Here is a 17,366-nt window from a genome sequence, read left to right on the forward strand (position 1 = left end):
TCGCCAAGAATTTACTGTTGAACAGATATTTGGTGAACTGTGTTCACATATTTCTCTTTGACTTATTCTTGGAAAAATGTCTTTTAAACCAGCAATCAGACAGTACAGGATATTTACTGTTAAGGTGCTGTAATGAGAAACAGAGGCTTTCTTGCTCTCCTCTGGTGGGGGATTAATGATCATCCTGACAGGGTCCTGCGTGCTTAACACAAAATCAATGCCAACAACGGAGCAGTGAAGAGATTTCCCTATTGGGCTGGTAGCAGGGATTTAGCAGATAGTAATAAACACAAGGTCAGAAACTCAAGTGGCAAGCCCTGAGGTTCCTAGGCCAAAGGTGGGGATTCAGTTCAGAGTCAGGGGCTGAGAGAGGTCATGCTGAAATAGAGAGGTTGGAACTTGGGGAGGCAACCTGGCAGGTCCTCTTTCTCAGATCACCCTCTTTCTCTTCTCTCCCTTGCAAGTTAGCATTCAGATACCCAGGTCACCTATTTTATTGCATTTGATAAGGAACTTCGAATTGTTTATTGATCTGAAAAGACTTTAACTTAATTTTGGTAATGATTTAGCAATAAATTGCTGACTTTTCAAAGGTTCAAAGCTCTTTTGGCCCACAAGGACACCTACTGTTGAAGTCATATTAAATAGCTTTTTTACAAAATGGACTTATTAACACACTGGCAAAAAATATTTTAATCCCCACGAGACCCTAATATTCAGTTTGGAGTTGATACATTCTCAGTCCAAATCTGGGGCCTGGAGTCAAATCTGTGTTGCTTATTAATTGCATGTACTAAGTCAGGTCTCCTTGAAAACTCTAAAACCTCAGCTTCCTTTTCTGGAAAATAATAATACTGACTTCACCCAATTATTATGGGATTAAAATGAAGTGAGGTAAATTTTAGAAAATTATATACACAGTGCTTGGCACATAGTAAAAGTCATAATTAGACTGCTTTGGGTAGAATAGCCATTTTGACAATATTAATTCTTCCAATCCATGAACACGGTATGTTTCTCCATCTGTTTGTGTCCTCTTTGATTTCTTTCATCAGTGTTTTATAGTTTTCTATGTATAGGTCCTTTGTTTCTTTAGGTAGATATACTCCTAAGTATTTTATTCTTTTTGTTGCAATGGTGAATGGTATTCAATGCAATCCCTATCAAGCTACCAACGGTATTTTTCACAGAACTAGACCAAAGAATTTCACAATTTGTATGGAAATACAAAAAACCTCGAATAGCCAAAGTAATCTTGAGAAAGAAGAATGGAACTGGAGGAATCAACCTGCCTGACTTCAGACTCTACTACAAAGCCACAGTCATCAAGACAGTATGGTACTGGCACAAAGACAGAAATATAGATCAATGGAACAGAATAGAAAGCCCAGAGATAAATCCACGAACCTATGGACACCTTATCTTTGACAAAGGAGGCAAGGATATACAATGGAAAAAAGACAACCTCTTTAACAAGTGGTGCTGGGAAAACTGGTCAACCACTTGTAAAAGAATGAAACTAGAACACTTTCTAACACCATACACAAAAATAAACTCAAAATGGATTAAAGATCTAAATGTAAGACCAGAAACTATAAAACTCCTAGAGGAGAACATAGGCAAAACACTCTCCGACATAAATCACAGCAAGATCCTCTATGACCCACCTCCCAGAATATTGGAAATAAAAGCAAAACTAAACAAATGGGACCTAATGAAACTTAAAAGCTTTTGCACTACAAAGGAAACTATAAGTAAGGTGAAAAGAGGGCCCTCAGATTGGGAGAAAATGATAGCAAATGAAGAAACAGACAAAGGATTAATCTCAAAAATATACAAGCAACTCCTGCAGCTCAATTCCAGAAAAATAAATGACCCAATCAAAAAATGGGCCAAAGAACTAAACAGACATTTCTCCAAAGAAGACATACAGATGGCTAACAAACACATGAAAAGATGCTCAACATCACTCATTATTAGAGAAATGCAAATCAAAACCACAATGAGGTACCATTACACGCCAGTCAGGATGGCTGCTATCCAAAAGTCTACAAGCAATAAATGCTGGAGAGGGTGTGGAGAAAAGGGAACCCTCTTACACTGTTGGTGGGAATGCAAACTAGTACAGCCGCTATGGAAAACAGTGTGGAGATTTCTTAAAAAACTGGACATAGAACTGCCATATGACCCAGCAATCCCACTTCTGGGCATACACACTGAGGAAACCAGATCTGAAAGAGACACGTGCACCCCAATGTTCATCGCAGCACTGTTTATAATAGCCAGGACATGGAAGCAACCTAGATGCCCATCAGCAGATGAATGGATAAGGAAGCTGTGGTACATATACACCATGGAATATTATTCAGCCGTTAAAAAGAATTCATTTGAACCAGTCCTAATGAGATGGATGAAGCTGGAGCCCATTATACAGAGTGAAGTAAGCCAGAAAGATAAAGAACATTATAGCATACTGACACATGTATATGGAATTTAGAAAGGTGATAACGATAACCCTATATGCAGAACAGAAAAAGAGACACAGAAATACAGAACAGACTTTTGAACTCTCTGGGAGAATGTGAGGGTGGGATATTTCAAAAGAACAGCATGTATACTAACTATGGTGAAACAGATCACCAGCCCAGGTGGGATGCACGAGACAAGTGCTCCGGCCTGGTGCACTGGGAAGACCCAGAGGAATCGGGTGGAGAGGGAGGTGGGAGGGGGGATCGGGATTGGGAATACATGTAAATCCATGGCTGATTCATAGCAATGTATGACAAAACCCACTGGAAAAAAAAATAATAAAAAAAAAAAAAAAAAAAAAAAAACTACAAAAAAAAAAAAAAAAGTCATAATTAAATATTATTACTAAAGTGTCTCATAACATAGTCTAGCATTTTAATCTCTCTCAAAGATTTCCTGCCCAAAACTTTACATCTTACCCCCAAACATCATTACTGAAAACAGTGTGCATGCATGCTAAGCCTCTTCAGTCGTGTCTGACTCTGTGCAACTCTATGGACTGTAGCCCGCCAGGATCCTCTGTCCATGGGATTCTCTAGGCAAGGGTACTGGAGAGAGTCGCCTTTTCCTCCTCCAGGGTATTTTTCCGACCAAGGGGTTGAAACTGTATCTCTTATTGCTCCTGCACTCGCAGGCAGGTTCCTTACCAGTAGCACCACCTGTATGAGCGTGTGATTAAAGGGCTTCCCAGGTGGTGCTAGTGGTAAGAAGCCTGCCTGCCAGTGCAGGAGACTCAGGGGACATGGTTCAGCCACTGGGCCGGAAAGATCGCCTGCAGGAGGGTTGCATGGCAACCCACTCTAATATTCTTGCCTGGAGAATGCCTGGGACAGAGGAATCTGGCAGGCTACAGTGTATAGGGTTGCACAGAGTCATACACGACTGAAGTGACTTAGCATGCACACATGTACGTAATTAAAGATAATACAACTGGAGGGTAAATATGAGATTTTGAATTCAAGTAGTTAAGTATCATATGATACATATTCTCCCCGCCCCTCCTCAACCCCTTCTCCTCCCATATATCTTTTACTGATTTTGATTCTATCCTTATCTGGGCTACTAACTTTTGTTTTTAAATAGATCTTAAGAGAAGAGAGGAGATTTGTGGGCTTGTATGTGGTGCATTTTAGGACATGTGTCCATTACCACTGGTAACATTCATTTTGTATGCAGCTTCATTGACCCCAGGTTTAAGGACCAACACATCTTTTTGCTTTAGTTGTTTTTCATAAAGCTCTGGTGGAAGCTGTTGAGAGAGAGGATAGCATGGTGCTGCTCACTAGCTGTGTAATTTTGGCTGTGTCTCTTAATCTCTTTGAACCTCTTGTTTTCTCATCTCTAAAATGGACATAATAATGTCTTCAGAGAGTTCCTGTGAGGGTTATTTTGGATGGTTTAAGTTTCTGGAGGGCTTCCCTGGAAGCTCAGATGGTAAAGAATCTGCTTGCAATGCAAGAGACCCAGATTTGATCCCTGGGTTGTGAAGATCCCCTGGAGAAAAGAATAGCAACCCACTACCAGTCATATATGGATGTGAGAGTTGGACTGTGAAGAAAGCTGAGCACCAAAAAATTGATGCTTTTGAACTGTGGTGTTGGAGAAGACTCCTGAGAGTCCCTTGGACTGCAGGGAGATCCAACTAGTCCATCCTAAAGGAGATCAGCCCAAGGTGTTCATTGGAAGGACTGATGCTGAAGCTGAAACTCCAGTACTTTGGCCACCTCATGTGAAGAGTTGACTCATTGGAAAAGACCCTGATGCTGGGAGGGATTGGCGGCAGGAGGAGAAGGGGATGACAGAGGATGAGATGGCTGGATGGCATCACTGACTCAATGGGCATGAGTTTGAGTAAACTCTGGGAGTTGGTGATGGACAGGGAGGCGTGGCGTGCTGTGATTCATGGAGTCACAAAGAGTTGGACACGACTGAGTAACTGAACTGAACTGAACTGAACCAGTATTCTTACCTGGAGAATTCCATAGACAGACAGTAGCCTGGTGAACTACAGTCCATGTGGTCTCAAAGAGTTGGACATGAATGAGCAACTAACACACACACAAGTTTCTAAAACATAACAGGTGCTCATTAAATGTTAATTTCCTGCTCTATCCTGGTCGCTTGCTTGAAGGAAGTTCTGCAGGTGATAATTTGAGACTCACCAGCCTTGTTAAGGGCTTCCCAGGTGGCTCAGTGATAGAATCTGTCTGCAATACAGGAGATGTGAGATGGATTTCTGGGTCAAGAAGATCCCCTGGAGAAGGAAATGGCAACCCACTCCAGTTTTCTTGCTGGGAAATCCCATGGACAGAGGAGCCTAGTGGGTTACAGTCCACGGGGTCGCAAAAAGTGTTAAATGTGACTTAGTGACAAAACAACAACAAACTTTGTTAAAGTAACTATGGCTTTGTAATGAAATTGTAACAGAGACTGAGAAAGAGAACCCAGTGACTGGGAAGGTGAGATTTCTATATTGGAAATTTGGCTCTGGACCATGTAGGTATAAAGCATTCTCTATTTCCCCTCCAACTGCTTCTTTATAGTATTTTTTTCTTTGTTTGTTTTTCATGTCATCCTCCAACTGAGTAGGATTCCTAGGTTGCCTCCCATTTCTATCTACCTTAATTTTCACAGCAGATGCCACATGATGAATCTTCTGTGAATACTTCTTTCATCTTTTCAACACACTTCTTAGTTCTAATGGTAACCAATATGTGCTGGACTCTGCACTGTTTTAGATACTCTTCTAAGAAATTTACATGTGTTAACTCATTACAGCTATCCCATGAGGAGATACTATTTTTGTCCCAGTTTAATCACTGTACAAGTGGTTCCCTTTTCTCCACATCCTCTCCAGCAATTATTGTTTGTAGACTTTTTGATGATGGCTACTCTGACTGATGTGAGGTAATACCTCATTGTAGTGTTGATTTGCATTTCTCTTAAAATTAGTGATGTTGATAATCTTTTCATATGCCTCTTGACCATCTGTATGTCTTCCTTGGACAAATGTCTGTTTAGGTCTTCCATCCATTTTTTTGGTTGGGTTGTTTGTTGTTTTTTTGATATTGCACTGCATGAACTGTGTATATTTTGGAGAAACTAACAATATTGTAAAGCAACTATACTCCAATAAATAATAAAAATAATATGGAATAAAAAAAAGAAAAAAATGTACAAGTGAAAGCAGTATAGAAGTGACTTTCTCACGCTCATATGGCTAATATGCCTCATCTAGAAGCTGTCCTGAAAATAAAAAACCATTAGTGTCCCCTCATCAAATGGAGCTTCTGAACCTAAGTTTCAGAGATTTCCACATTCTATTTACATTTTGTCCATGCAGACTCACCCTCCTTTAGTTCCCATCTCTTTCCAAGGTGGGTGCTTTTTTATTTTTAACATGATGTGAATGTTTGTGATGCCTACCTTCTGCATATACTGATTTTCTTTATCTGGATCTAAGGTCAAGTTCAGCTAGTTAGTTCAGTCTTCTTGGAATCTTTATAATCCATCTTCAAAATTATGGGCTTGTTACTTGTTCATTCATTCATTTTTGCATGTATTTATTTATTTGCCCAACAAATATTGTAAGTTTAATATATATCAAGCATTTTGAATATTTAAAGTTAAATAGATCACAGCCCCTGCCCTCTCAAATCACATTTTAGATATAGACACATAAATATTTCACACAAATAACTGTTATATTCTAAGAAGTACCATAGCAAATGTGCATTCAAGGCATTGTGGGAGCACAGAGGAGGAAGTGCTGGAGCCTAAGGAGGTCAAACAAGGTGATGCTAATCCCTGCTGGATCTTAAGATGTTTAGTTGCTTTAGAGACATTCATGAATAAGATGTGGGGATAGAGGGGACGGGAAAGAAATGGAACCAAAAGGAAAAGCATGGACAAAGGCACGTTGGTGAGGCAACAATACAATGATCACAGAACTGTTACCATGTCAGTGTGTCTTAGGCAGACATGCTTCTGGAAGGGACAGGGCATGAAACTACTGAGACAGTGATTTAAGTGGAAGGATTTATATCTTTTAAATGTATTAGTTTTAAGTAAGGTTGATTTGAGAGAAGAGCCAACTTAGAGTTAGGAAGACCATATAGGATACAATTGTAGTAGTCCAGATGAGAAATTGTGGAGTTCAGCACTGAGGCATCACTAGTGAGATGAGTGAACATATCTAGGGTATGGAAATAGGATGGATCATATTGAATCTAGAATGATTTCTGGGTATATGTCCTGGGGAAGTCAATAATTAGGATATGATATTAAATTGAGATTAATCATTCAAGAAAATGACTAGGTGTTGGATGGAGTTTATATTTGGACAACCAGCTGATGATATTTAATAAGTGACTGAAATGTGAGTTAATTTCTAACTTTCTGTGAGTTTGGAGTTAAGTATGGATCACCAAGATTGTGTTATGAACACAAGATCTACCCTCTTAGCAAAATTTTGGGTATGCAGTATTATTAACTAAATGCTCTGTGATGTGCAGTAGGTCCTCAGGGCTTATTCAACTTGCATGACTGAAACATTTTACCTTTTGGACCAATTCTTCAATAACTATTTATTGAATGTTTTTATGTATGCTGGGTTCAGGATGTTTGAAACCGGACAAGTCATTCTTACCATTAAATAGGACATAGGCCAGGGGATGGAAACAGGAATGAGAGTACAGTAGGGAAGAATATGTATTGCTTATGCACTGGCTTGCAGGAAAGTGTGGCAAAGAGAAAAGCTTGGTGTGGGTGGTCAGTGAAGTCTTCACTGAACAAATGATTCTGAAGCTGAAACACAAATTTTACAGACAAGGAAGGCTAGACATGAATGATATTCTAGGTGTAGAGAACAGAAAAATTATTGAGGTGTGAAAGAGAGTAGAGCCTGTATTGAATAACAAGTTATTCCATGTGGTTAGATTACAGAACAAGTGAGTTCATCTCTGCAACGGTGTCCACATACCGTCAGGTTTGCATTTTGAAGCAAGGCATCATTGCAGATTAAATTTTCCTGTTTAAAATTGTTCCAACCATTATTGTCTTAGAACAATAGCTCTGAACTAGTAACACAGGTCAGGAAATCTAAACACAATTTCATGAAAATATTAAGGGCATTGACAAAATTGCTGCTTTCATCTAAAAAAAAAAAAACATGTATTTGTTTCAAGGTTTGGGAAACCCAGGATCTTAGACAGAGGGATTAGTAGAACAATTTATTTTACTGAAGTTGGCTTTAAAATAATTTATCTACTCTGCTGCTACTTAACTTTCCAATACGTCTTTTTTTTCCCCCCACAGGAGAGATTGCATAGGGGTACAATAAATGTTTTTTGAATTGAATTCAGAAATTAATTTCTTGACATTTTTATTAGTAGAAAACAGGTCCTGGCATGTAATTCTGAATGAATGACAAATTGTCTCAGACAAGCAAAATTTGACTCTGACTGTTTATGAAATCCAGAAGACGTGGATTTAGAGTCTGTCTCTCTCCATCGTTTTGCTTCCTTCTTGCATTGCAGTGCCCTGTCTCTTATGAAGCTTAGCTCCTGGCCAGAGAACGCATTCCCCAACTCCCTGCAGAATCCTAGTGAAGTGAAATTGGCAGATTTCCAAATGGAGGGAGCAGATAAAGAGCCATCAGGCTCCTAAAACAATGTGCAGTTTTATGATGTATTCTTTAAAGAATTAGAGCATTTATCTACTTAAATCCATAGTTTGATATCAACAAAGATTTTTGGTCATTACTATTACTCTGTGATATGTTTCAGTGATGAAATAGTTCAAGTCAACAAAATTATATGTGAATACCTGTTACATACAAGGCATAGTGCTGGTAAACCAGCAAAATTAATGTAAACTGTTGTCGTCTTCACATAAGTCAAGAAGCTAACTACTACAAATATGACTTAGTTATGTGGTCATTTACATTATAAAACACCAAATCATAGGATGAATTATATATCCAACCAATTTTTTATTATCTTTACACATGTTTTATTTGTGGTACAATCTTTTTCTGTGATTTGGCACTCTATCTTCAGTTAGGATCTTAACCCTAGGGATGGGTTTCCTGCACCTGCCACAAGTCTGCACTGGTTGGTTAGGGTGGCTTTGCTTTTCCAAGCTACATTCTCTAAGAATTTAGATGTATTATCCTTATTTTAAAATATAAGATTTTCCTATTGTGTTTTTGTTGTTATTATATAATTGCCTATTTTTTTCAATTCATGATACTCAATTCAAATTTGATAGACAAATTTGATGGCTATACAGGATGTATTTTCTCTTGGTATTTATATCATCCTATGAAATATTTTCTTACTTGGATTATTTTAATCACTATTTAAGAAACTATCAATCATTGAATACCTAGAAAAGTAAGACTATTTGAATAAGAAAAAATCTTACATGAATAATATTAATTCAGTGAATTTTAAATGTTTGAGGTGGGGCAAATATATTTAAATTGAAATGTAGTATTTGTATAAGTAAATGTAATTTTAGGAAAAGATACAAAGTGGAAATGATAAGCTCATATAGTGAATATATAATAGTTATTAAAATTTGCTTGTCACCTTAAACAAACTTTTCTAAATAATTGCTATTACCTTTACTAATATTTTAATTGTGTCTACCCGTAAATGATTTAGGAAAAGGAAAGGCATAGTCATATCAATGTATGGCAAAACCAACACAATATTGTAAAGTAATAAATAAATAGAACTGAAAAAAAAAGAAACACAGTTATCGGTTCTGCTTTCCTTACCTAGTTGTTTTAAAAGTGTGTGTTGAAATTCAGATATTTCTGTGTCCCCTCTGAAATTTTTCACACACTGTGTATCTTGAATAGTTTTGAAAACTGTTAGCAATGGGCTAAATCGAGGATCTAATTCTGATATTCACTTTGCAATTCCTTTTTTTAGGTACTGCCTGAAGTTACGTGGAAATGAAAGAGACTCATGAAACCCCTCCTCCAAGAGAGAATGAATGTCTTTCATAAATGGAGCCTGGCTTCTGGTTTTCCCAGGATAGTGACACTGTGGCAGCCCCAGTGGCCCTTCCTGCTATTTTCACTGATTCACAGAATATCTGAACAGTGATGCTGGCCTTGGATTTACAGAGTTCCATCCTGATACATTATTTACTTCCCTGGGACAGAAAAGCTTGCACTAATTGCTCTCCATGGTGGCTAATCTTTTCAAGAGCCTGATTTTACCTTACATCCATAAGCTTTGCAAAGGAATGTTTACAAAGAAATTGGGAAATACAACCAAAAAAAAAGAGAATCGTCAGCCAAAAAAAGATCAAGACCTTCCTGTTGCTGGCCAGACCAAAACCCCCAAATTTTCTAACACCTTGAAAAGCACAGTGAAGAAGCTTGCAAAGTGTTCATCCACTCGCAACTTATCCACTGAAGAAGAGGAGGCTAACAAAGAATTTTCTCTCTCCCCCACATTCAGTTACCGAGTAGCTATTGCCAATGGCCTCCAGAAGAATATTCATGTAACCAACGGTGATCATGAGGAGCTCCTTCAGGAGTTATCTTCCATTGAGAGTTCCTACTCAGAATCACTCAGTGAACTAAGGAGCAGTACAGAAAACCAGGCACAGTCCACACGCATGATGCCAGTTAGACGCAACAGAAAGAGCTCCAGCAGCCTGGCACCCTCAGAGGGGAGTTCCGATGGGGAGCGCACTCTGCATAGCTTAAAGCTAGGAGCTTTACGCAAACTGAGGAAATGGAAGAAGAGTCAAGAGTGTGTCTCCTCGGATTCAGAGTTGAGCACAATGAAGAAAACCTGGGGAATCAGAAGCAAATCTTTGGACAGAACTGCCCGAAACCCAAAGACCAATGCCCTGGAGCCTGGATTCAGTTCCTCTGGCTGCATTAGCCAAACACAGGATGTCATGGAAATGATCTTTAAGGAACTTCAGGGAATAAGTCAGATCGAAACAGAACTTTCTGAACTCCGAGGGCATGTCAATGCTCTCAAGCACTCCATTGATGAGATCTCCAGCAGCGTGGAGGTTGTGCAAAATGAAATTGAGCAGCTGCGGACAGGGTTCGTCCAGTCTCGGAGGGAAACTAGAGACATCCATGATTATATTAAACACTTAGGTCATGTGGGAAGCAAGGCGAGCCTGAGATTTTTAAATGTGCCGGAAGAAAGATTTGAATACATTGAAAGTGTGGTGTACCAAATTCTAATAGATAAAATGGGTTTTTCTGATGCACCAAATGCTATTAAAATTGAATTTGCTCAGAGGATAGGACACCAAAGGGATTGCCCCAACGCAAAGCCTCGACCCATCCTTGTGTACTTTGAAACCCCTCAGCAAAGGGATTCAGTCTTAAAAAAATCCTATAAACTCAAAGGAACAGGCATCGGAATCTCAACAGATATTCTTACTCATGACATCAAAGAAAGAAAAGAAAGAGGGATACCATCCTCCCAGACATATGAGAGCATGGACATAAAGCTGTCTACTCCAGAGCCCAGACTTAAGAAGAACAGTTGGCACTCTCCTGATGACAGTGATGGAGAGCTGGGATCTGACCTCAATAGAAACAGTTATGCTGTGCTTTCCAAGTCAGAGTTTCCAACAAAAGGAAGTGCTTCCAAGTCAAGTTCAAAGTCACACAATGCTAGAGCCAAGAATAAAACTGCTAGTAGCAGCAAAATTGCAAATAAATCAGAATATGATAAAATTTCTTCACATTTGCCAGAATCGGATAACTTGGCCAAACAAACCACAACCCATTATGCAGATGTGACACCTCTCTGGCACTCACACAGTGATTTTTTCACTGCTAAATTTAGCTGTTCTGAATCTGATTTTTCCAAATTGTGTCAATCTTATTCAGAGGACTTTTCAGAAAATCAGTTTTTCACTAGAACTAATGGAAGCTCCCTTCTGTCTTCTTCAGACCGGGAACTTTGGCAGAGGAAACAGGAGGGCACCCCTACCATATATGACAGCCCTCAGGATCAGGGTTTGAACGGGGCTTCTCAGGGTGTCCAAGTGCAGAGTGAAATTGAGAACACAGAAACTGTGGACAGTGGAGTGAGTAATGGCATGGTGTGTGCGTCTGGAGACCAGAGCCACTACAGTGATTCTCAGCTCTCTTTACATGAAGATCTTTCTCCATGGAAAGAATGGAATCAAGAAGAGCAAGGAGCCGATTTAGGTTTAGATTCATCTACCCAGGAAGTTTTTGACTATGACGCAAACAGTCTATCTGATCAACAGCTTGATGTTTACCATAAAGACCTGGAAGACTTCGGAAAGGGACACAGTGACCTTCAGGATGACTCTGAGAGCTACGATTTAACCCAAGATGACAACTCATCTCCATGCCCTGGGCTGGATAATGAACCACAAGGACAGTGGGTTGGCCAGTATAATTCTTATCAGGAACCTAATTCTAATGAGCTCTACCAAAACCAAAACCAGTTGTCCATGATGTATCGAAGTCAAAGTGAACTGCAAAGTGATGATTCAGAGGATGCCCCACCCAAATCTTGGCATAGTCGATTAAGCATTGACCTTTCTGATAAGGCTTTCAGCTTCCCCAAATTTGGATCTACACTACAGAGAGCTAAGTCAGCCTTGGAAGTGGTATGGAACAAAAGCACGCAGAGTCTCAGTGGGTATGAGGACAGCGGCTCTTCCTTAATGGGGAGATTTCGGACATTATCCCAATCAACTGCAAATGAATCAAGTACAACCCTCGACTCTGATGTCTACACAGAACCTTATTATTACAAAGCAGAGGATGAAGAGGACTATAGTGAACCAGTGGCTGATAATGAAACAGATTATGTTGAAGTAATGGAACAAGTCCTTGCTAAGCTAGAAAACAGGACTAGTGTTACTGAAACAGATGAACAAATGCAGGACTATGATCACCCTTCATATGAAACCCCTTATGAAACCCCACAAGATGAGGGTTATGATGGGCAGGCAGATGATGTGGTTGGTGAAGGGGGATTGGAACCCTTAAATGAAGCAGTGGCTGAAATTGAAATGAAAGAAGATGAAAACCAAAACATCCCTGAACAACCAGTGGAAGTCACAAAGCCAAAGCGGATTCGTCCCTCTTTCAAAGAAGCAGCTTTGAAAGCCTATAAGAAGCAAATGGCAGAATTGGAAGAGAAGATCCTGGCTGGAGGTATTTATGTTTAACTGCTATATTATGAGCTCACTGGGTTGTGTTCTTTAGAACATGTTCTGTGTTTACTCTTGGGAGAAGGAATTTAGTTTCAAGGAATTTGCATGTTTATTCTGAGAATCTTATTTTGCTTGGCTCCCCCAACAAGCTGGGCTTGACAATTTAAAATCAAGGTGCTTTCAAATAGGTCATACTAAAATAAGCACTATACTCTGTGGATCAAGATTTCTGTGCTAGGATTAGTCAAAAAATGCCCTTCATATTTCCAACTTAATGGCATCAGGTATCAAAGGAAGGGTGGATGAAATTAAAGAGCAGCCTGGGGTCTACATTTTGGTTCTGTTAAGTTTTATAGGGATTGGGAGAAAGATAAACTTAATCTTAAAGAATTAAGAAAGATAGATTCCTAGATTTACCACTCCTTTCCCCATCAATTCTGTGCTTTGGAGCATGGCAGCAGGAAGAACTAGGTCTACACAGCCAACCCCATCATGAACCATGGAGGACCACAGCTTCACTCACTACCTACTGATGCAGCTAAGGGAGGACATTAAAGTCCTATTCTGTCCCTGAATGGTCATAAGTCACTCTTTTAAAGGAGTCAGTAAGGGGATAGAGATAAGTATCTTCCTTCAAAGAATGGAGTAGAAGTCTCTTGACCATTATGGAAATGAAAACAGTACCTTACCTAATAATTTTCCTTGACCTCCTGGGGGAACAATTTTGGATCATATACTTTTGAAAAGTAACTGCATATAAGTAAAAGTTTTGTTGACTTTTAATTTCTCAACCAAACTTTATCTCAATCCCTTAACATTTACTTTATTTGCATGCTTATTTCTTTCTGTCTTTAGGGGAGTTTGATATAATCTCAGTTTTAATTGATCATATGCTGTTAATGGTTTCTTTGAATATGGAAATGTCATCTTTAAAATACTCTACATAATACTTCATAAAGTTATATATTTATATGATCAAATATCACTTGCTATTATAAAATAATATATAATAATTTATCTGGTAGCTGATATGGCTTCATTTTCTGTGATCAGATACTACTTCAAACTGTTCATGTTCTGGCTAACATGGGTGGATCATTGACTAAACAGATACCTTCATGATTAAAATATTTTAGGCCCTAAAACAATTGAAATAACTATTAGGGTTCTCTGCTCTAAAATTCTGTTCATATAAAACGGCATATCTTATGTAATTTTTTTAAGAACGTAAGTCAAGGGCATCTTGGGTACATTGGCTGTGTTTTTTGGTTGTTATTTTTAAAAGGAAGAGTTCTCAACTATTTTTAAAATTGATTTGAAAGGGCAAAGTAGTCAAAATTTTATGTAAATGTAACACATACTGGAATATCTTATTTTGGAGTGACTTTTAATATTAGATATTCTTATTACTGAAACTCAGTTCATAGTTCAAAGCCTGAAATACAGGTCAGGCTTTTGACATTATATTTTACTTACTATGGATTCAGAGAGATCTACTCAAAAGCATATTAAGAATAATCAGTGTGTAGGTGTGTGTGTTTGTTGTGGTGCAACACATTAATGTTTCCATGCCAATTGGTTAAAGTATCCAAAATGTTAGGCAATATTATAAATACAATGAAACTATATGCTTCCAAAAGAAAAGTGGATCTTCATCAACTTATTAAAAAATCCCAAATTAGCAAACTTTTGCAAGGTAGTTTGTTACATATAATGATTATTTACATAGCTAAAATCCTAGTCTTTCAATGGTACTTATCCTCAGAAAACATGAATTCGTTTGGTTATTCACATAGCACCCACTTCGGAATCCTAAGGTAGGTAAAAACAATTGTGTACCACATACCTAACACACCAGGTGTGTCATACCTGACACGCTGACTCCAGAGGACTCAGACCACTCTACCATCTTGGAACTTGGCTTGTTATCCTATGAGCCAACTTCGAATGGAATCTGTTGGATATCATTTATCCTACAGGAAATCATACATACATCTTTAAGATGCTCTCTGATGGCTTGAGAGGCACCAGATTGACTCCCCAGGAGGTTGCAGTAGCCTAGATTTTAAAGGCCATCTCTTTTCTCTTTGGCAGCAGCCAGGCAGTTGTCCCCCTCCTGTGACACCAATATGCCTCATGAGGAAGGGCAGCCAAGGGAGGGCATTTTTCAGGCCCCTTCCCGGTTCAGAGCATCCCATTGAGGTACCAATTGTCGTGGTGGATTCTGTGCCCATGGCCATCTGCTTACTGGGCTTTGGGCAGATGCCAGCGTATTTTTCTCTTCATGACAATGCAGTCACAATTGGGTAGCAGTGCTGTCTTCTCTCCATTACTGACCTGGCAAGATTGGACCTTAGATCTCTTGCTGTAAACAATGTGGGAGTGGTTCTCCTGACAGAACTTGATGGAATTGTTGGCTTATGAATTTGAATCATTATTTCAACTTCTGTCTTCAGGGTCCTGGTAAAGAGGGACTTTTTAAAGACCCCAGTGTACATGGATGTTTGATGCCAGTTTATATGAGAATCTTAACTTTGAACAGCAGGCCAATCAGAAGAGAGATTTTAGTCTACGTGTAGCCAGAACCTCCATGAGGCCATATTCTTCCCTTGCTGCTGGACCCTATGTGTGTAACTGGTCTGAAACACATCATGATGGTGAATATCTGATCCTCTCCCCTTAGCCTTTCACCACCCATCAACTGGAATTAATTAATATCTCCTCTGAATTTCCCTATACCTATTTCTTGGAGCTCTGGTATCCACCTTTATAATGATAATTTATCTGTATTCCTTATGTTCTCTTCTAAGCTGTAGTCTGAGGGTCAGAAGTCTTGTCTTGTCATCTTTTCATTTGCACTGTGCCTAGGCGAGTGCTTTATACATAGATGTCACTGAATACGTTGGATGAATGCCTACATCAAAGGAAGCAGGATACTGAATAAAAAACACAAGCTTTCACATAAAATCCAAATCCAAACTGTGGCCTTTAATGATAAAGGCTAAATTGTGCCTTTATTTCCTAGGGGTTCAGAAGTATGATTAGAGATACAAACTTATTGTTGAGCACTATTATATATCAGGCATTTTCCCAGCAGTTTATCTATCTTTTTATTCCTTTGCCTCCTACAGCATCACTAAAAATTTGATTCCATTATTATCTCATTTTACAGGTGAGGAAACTGAGATGCAGAAAGCATACATAACTTGTTCGGTGTCATACAGGTAGTAAGATGGTGAATACATAATTAAATAGATGGTTAATTTGCTTTTGAGAGCAACCATATGCTTACTCACCTCAAAGATTGTTTTGTTCATGTTTTAAGGTGGAGAGAAATGATTAAAGATGGAGGTAACCTTGGCCACAGGCAGGGCTCATTCCAACTAAAGGATTTTCACAAGAAAATAGAAATAATATGAAAAGCACTGAGGTTTTATTGTGAAATAGCTCATTCTCAGTTTTTCTAGTCCAAATGCATGGTTCATCTTATAAATCAAGGCCTGTAGAGCCCCAAAAATACTGTACAACAGATATTTGAACAATGATGTTCTAAAGTCTGAGTGCAATTTACCAGGAATTAGATTCTAAAGTCAGTTTGAACTAAGTTTTTCAAGAAAAATAGTAAAAAATGTTTTGTTTTGAAATGTCATTTCCAGGCTGCCTGTAGGTTCCGGAAGAGGCTGCTGCTAGACAAGATTGTAAAGTCCATAAGTGAATTGCCCTTTCCATTGCTATTGTAATGCCAGAGCCTGCCCCAGCATCTGGCATATTTATATATGCTAGACTCCTCTCTAGTTCCGTGGACAATTCTTAGAATTCAGATAAACTTTAATTTTCTTTCTTTCTATTGAAAAGACTTTTAAAATTAGATATATTTTAATATAGTACAATGGGAAGAATGTGATAGAAAACTTGACTTTTCTCACCTTTGGCTCAGTTAATCACATCTTTCTTTCTATGATGATATTAACTTATACATCGCTAAAAACTTATCTCAATTTACTTAAATTCCAGCTTTAATGTTGAAGAATAAATATTTCAACTAAGTTTCGGAGGTTTGTTGGCCCAAATTTATCTATCAAGAGGTGCTTCTTAAACGTTTGAACATCTCTGAGCCTCTGCTGCAGAGAGCCCAGCTCAGGAGCTATGAAGTCTGCCTTTTTGATGCAAGTGAGCATCATAGCACAGTTGAAGAGTCTGCTAAGTACTGTGTAGCAAATATTATACCTGCACACGTAGGATTGTTTCATCTCCTCTTTTCTAATTGGAAGAGACAGAATCAGTCTAAGAAAATGTGTGAATAATTTGCTTAAAATGAAGAATGATTTATAATTCTCCAGAGCAGTAGGTTATTACACTTATGAGGAAGTTTTGGTAATTTCTACACATTAAAATATAGAGAAGCACTATATATAGTCCTTGAAATTTAAACATCCTTCTTCAAGGCAAGTATAACAGTACTAGTGATAACAGAAGGCAGCCCGTTTGTAAAATGTTCTATTTAAAATCAGTGCATAGCATTACATTTTTGGTTTAGTATTGTTTGCTTCCAAAAATTTGACAATAACCTAAAATATTAAGTGATTGTCTTGGTTTTTGAGACAGGCTATGATCTATGTGGGGAGTGAAGGGGCCAAGGATCCTTA

The 17,366-nt window shown here is 38.5% G+C and overlaps 1 protein-coding gene across 2 annotated transcripts in view; it reads left to right on the plus strand.

The window, feature by feature from the left end:
- Positions 1-9,726: 9,726 nt before the first annotated feature.
- The window catches only part of UNC13C (unc-13 homolog C), a 609,739-nt gene continuing 602,099 nt past the window's right edge, over positions 9,727-17,366 (plus strand). The window contains exon 1 of one of the 2 annotated variants that reach the window (XM_061158385.1): positions 9,727-12,721. In XM_061158385.1, coding sequence (XP_061014368.1) covers positions 9,730-12,721 — 2,992 coding nt within the window. In that variant the 5' untranslated portion in view covers positions 9,727-9,729. The remainder of the gene's footprint in view (positions 12,722-17,366) is intronic. The other variant, XM_061158384.1, reaches the window with a different exon arrangement.

This window comes from Dama dama, chromosome 12, assembly GCF_033118175.1.
Source record: "Dama dama isolate Ldn47 chromosome 12, ASM3311817v1, whole genome shotgun sequence".
Lineage (NCBI taxonomy): Eukaryota > Metazoa > Chordata > Mammalia > Artiodactyla > Cervidae > Dama > Dama dama.